This window comes from Protobothrops mucrosquamatus, unplaced genomic scaffold, assembly GCF_001527695.2.
Source record: "Protobothrops mucrosquamatus isolate PMUCROS unplaced genomic scaffold, P.Mucros_1.0 scaffold3954, whole genome shotgun sequence".
NCBI classification, from domain to species: domain Eukaryota; kingdom Metazoa; phylum Chordata; class Lepidosauria; order Squamata; family Viperidae; genus Protobothrops; species Protobothrops mucrosquamatus.
The window spans coordinates 46,195-48,165 of NW_015389895.1; the positions used below are offsets into that span (position 1 = coordinate 46,195).

General features: G+C 43.1%; 1 protein-coding gene across 1 annotated transcript in view; it reads right to left on the minus strand.

Moving 5' to 3' along the window:
- Nucleotides 1-1,766, minus strand: part of CPD (carboxypeptidase D) — a gene marked incomplete at its 5' end in the record, with an annotated part of 38,380 nt that extends 36,614 nt beyond the window's left edge. Inside the window, one exon of the mRNA XM_015827798.1 lies at nt 1,597-1,766. Within this exon, the coding sequence (XP_015683284.1) occupies nt 1,597-1,766 (170 nt within the window). The remainder of the gene's footprint in view (nt 1-1,596) is intronic.
- Between the last annotated feature and the right edge of the window lie 205 nt (nt 1,767-1,971).

Genomic DNA, 1,971 nt, shown 5'->3' on the forward strand with positions numbered 1-1,971 from the left:
TTATTTAGGGTGATTTTAAAAATAATTTTAAATAGAGACACAGCTTCTAATATTCGGTTTTTTAATCTGGTTTTACAGGGGTTTGTATTTTTATGCTTTGTATTTGTACTGTTTTTAATACGCTGTGCACCGCCCTGAGTCCTGCGGGAGAAGGGCGGTATATAAATTAAATTAATAAATAAATAATAAATAAATAAATAAGGTACCTAGAATATTTTAAAGCAGGTCCTCTCAGAGTGAGCAATGGTAAGAGCTCCCAATACAAGAGAATGGTGGTGGGGGGGGGGGAGAAAGGCTTTAAGCTGAATCACAGCAAACACAAAATGTTGAGGGTTAAACAGCTTTTGCCAAGCTTGAAACAGGCTGCTTTAATCATTTTGAATGTCTGTCTATGTGAAATGCTCACAACATTATTCAAAGCAGTTTTTACTTAGGTTGAGACATTTCATACTTAAATGTACTTTAATTAAAAACATTTCCCAATGGAAATGTTATCTCTAAGCACTAGATTAATTTTAATTTACTCTTCCCAGTTTGGAAAGGCACAGAGCAGACCAAGCACGAAGAGATAAAATATCTGCTCCCCATATTGGCAAGGCCTTCAAGTATCATATCCCCAAAACCTGGCTTCATCCAACCATCCTTGTTCCCTCATGGGAAAGGCATGGCTGGGTAATGTACCAGGGGAATAATGGCTTCAAGACATCAGAACTAAGTGATTACAAGAAAGGCTTCATTTCACGCACATGTGACTATAAAAAGATCATCCCTATCAAATAAAAATACAGTAAAAAGATTGCCTCATAGAACTAGATAGACTAAGAAGATTAATAGGATACAAGGGAGCTTATGATATGTTAGTATTAGTATGAAATACAACAGTATTGTGTTTCCTCACTGTATATATATATAGCATTTTTAAAGCCAAGCACTTTAAAAGGGAGGGAGGGAAGGAAGGAAGCCGTGAGGCCGCAGTGGTTAGAGTGCCGCATTGCAGGCTGACTCTGCCCACAGCCAGGATGTTCGATCCTGACCGGCTCCAGGTTGACTCAGCCTTCCGTCCTTCCAAGGTCGGTAAAATGAGGACCCAGATTGTTGGGGGCAAATAGGCTGACTCTGTAAACTACTCAGAGAGGGCTATAAAGCACTGTGAAGCGGTATATAAGTCTAAGTCAGTGGTTCTCAACCTGTGGGTCGGGACCCCATTTGGGGTCGATCGACCATTTCACGGGGGTCGCCAAGCAAGGCTGTCTGCCATTTTTTCCCCCTTTTCCGGCGGGTGCCTTACCTCCCTTGGGCTGGGCCAGCTGGTGGTCGGCCTGCTCCGTCTCTGCCGCTTGCCAGCTACGCCTCGGCCGGCACAGGGGGCGGAACCACGCATGTGCGGCGCTCCCGGGCAGGGAAAGTCCTCGACTTACGACCGGTTGGGTAGTCCTCGACTTACGACCGGTTTAGTCCTCGACTTACGACCGGTTTAGTCCTCGACTTACGACCGGTTGGGGGTCGCGGCATTAAAATGGTTGAGAACCACTGCCCTACTAGAAGAAGCTATGCCAAGGATAACCAACATATCTATGCCTGCTCCATATACTTTACCCTGTGACAGAAGCTGTGATATTATAGGTTCCAGGCACCAACAATCTGTAATAGTCACCAAACTGTCCAGTTGTAATGTTGTGAGCAATCCCGGCCACCGCAATGGTTGCATTTTCCAAGGCAGCCCCAGTGACCAAATCTCTCACAAATCCTTTAATTCCAATGTGTACCTGTATTAAATAAATGGGAATTAAATCCAGAACACGTTGTAAATTTTTTTAGTATCATGAGGCTACATTATTCCTCTCATATTCAGTAACTTATTAATTTCATGCTAAGCGACCTGTGCAATGTTCTTTTTCTCTCTCATCCTCGGAAAGTTACAGGGTGCTGTTAAGTTTGTACATAAAAAAACAAAATGAAATAAAGGGATAG